This window comes from Sinocyclocheilus grahami, unplaced genomic scaffold (genome assembly GCF_001515645.1).
Source record: "Sinocyclocheilus grahami isolate Dianchi unplaced genomic scaffold, SAMN03320097.WGS_v1.1 scaffold16960.1, whole genome shotgun sequence".
Taxonomy (NCBI): Eukaryota; Metazoa; Chordata; class Actinopteri; order Cypriniformes; family Cyprinidae; genus Sinocyclocheilus; species Sinocyclocheilus grahami.
The window spans coordinates 2085-2683 of NW_015516370.1; the positions used below are offsets into that span (position 1 = coordinate 2085).

The 599-nt window shown below is 42.2% G+C and overlaps 1 protein-coding gene across 1 annotated transcript in view; it reads right to left on the reverse strand.

Annotated features, from left to right (window-relative positions):
- LOC107579384 (solute carrier family 26 member 6-like) overlaps positions 1 to 599 on the reverse strand; it is a gene marked incomplete at both ends in the record, with an annotated part of 4426 nt that overhangs the window by 2052 nt on the left and 1775 nt on the right. The window contains 2 exons of the mRNA XM_016265219.1: positions 110 to 223; positions 355 to 502. Coding sequence (XP_016120705.1) covers positions 110 to 223; positions 355 to 502 — 262 coding nt within the window. The remainder of the gene's footprint in view (positions 1 to 109; positions 224 to 354; positions 503 to 599) is intronic.

The window sequence follows — 599 nt, forward strand, 5'->3', positions numbered from 1 at the left end:
TTTGTAACATTACAAATGTCTTTGTATTAATTTCTTTAATAAATAAATAAATCTTACTGAGCCCAAGCTTTTGAACTCCAGTGTATATTTGTGCTCAGCTGAAAATCACCTGTGTCTTCCCCCCCGTGCTCTCCTGCACAAGACTGCGAGACATGGAGGAAGTGACGGAGTAGCACTGGAAAAAGCCACCAATGGTGTTACTGAGCCCCAACGCCACCAACTCCTGCAGAGGGACAATGAGAGACACTCACCACCGTACACTGCACATATATTTTTCAGAACATAATATATATACGCGATCAAATGCGCACTATATGTGTGACATGGGTTTGTTTTGCATGACAGATGCTGTACCTGATTGCTGTCTACTTTATATCCATGTTTGAGAGCAAAAGTCTTGCCTAGAGAAATGCTGATGGCGTATCCCACCACAGCCACAGCAAACGCGTCTCCAACCACTGAGGAGAAGAAACCTACCTCTGGGACTCTGGGTGGCACCAGTCTGAGGAAGGTCAGAGGTAAAGATTACTAACATGGCTCTAGGGCTATTATAGTTAACTGAAATTATAACTGAAATAAAAAATGGTTACTAATAAAAA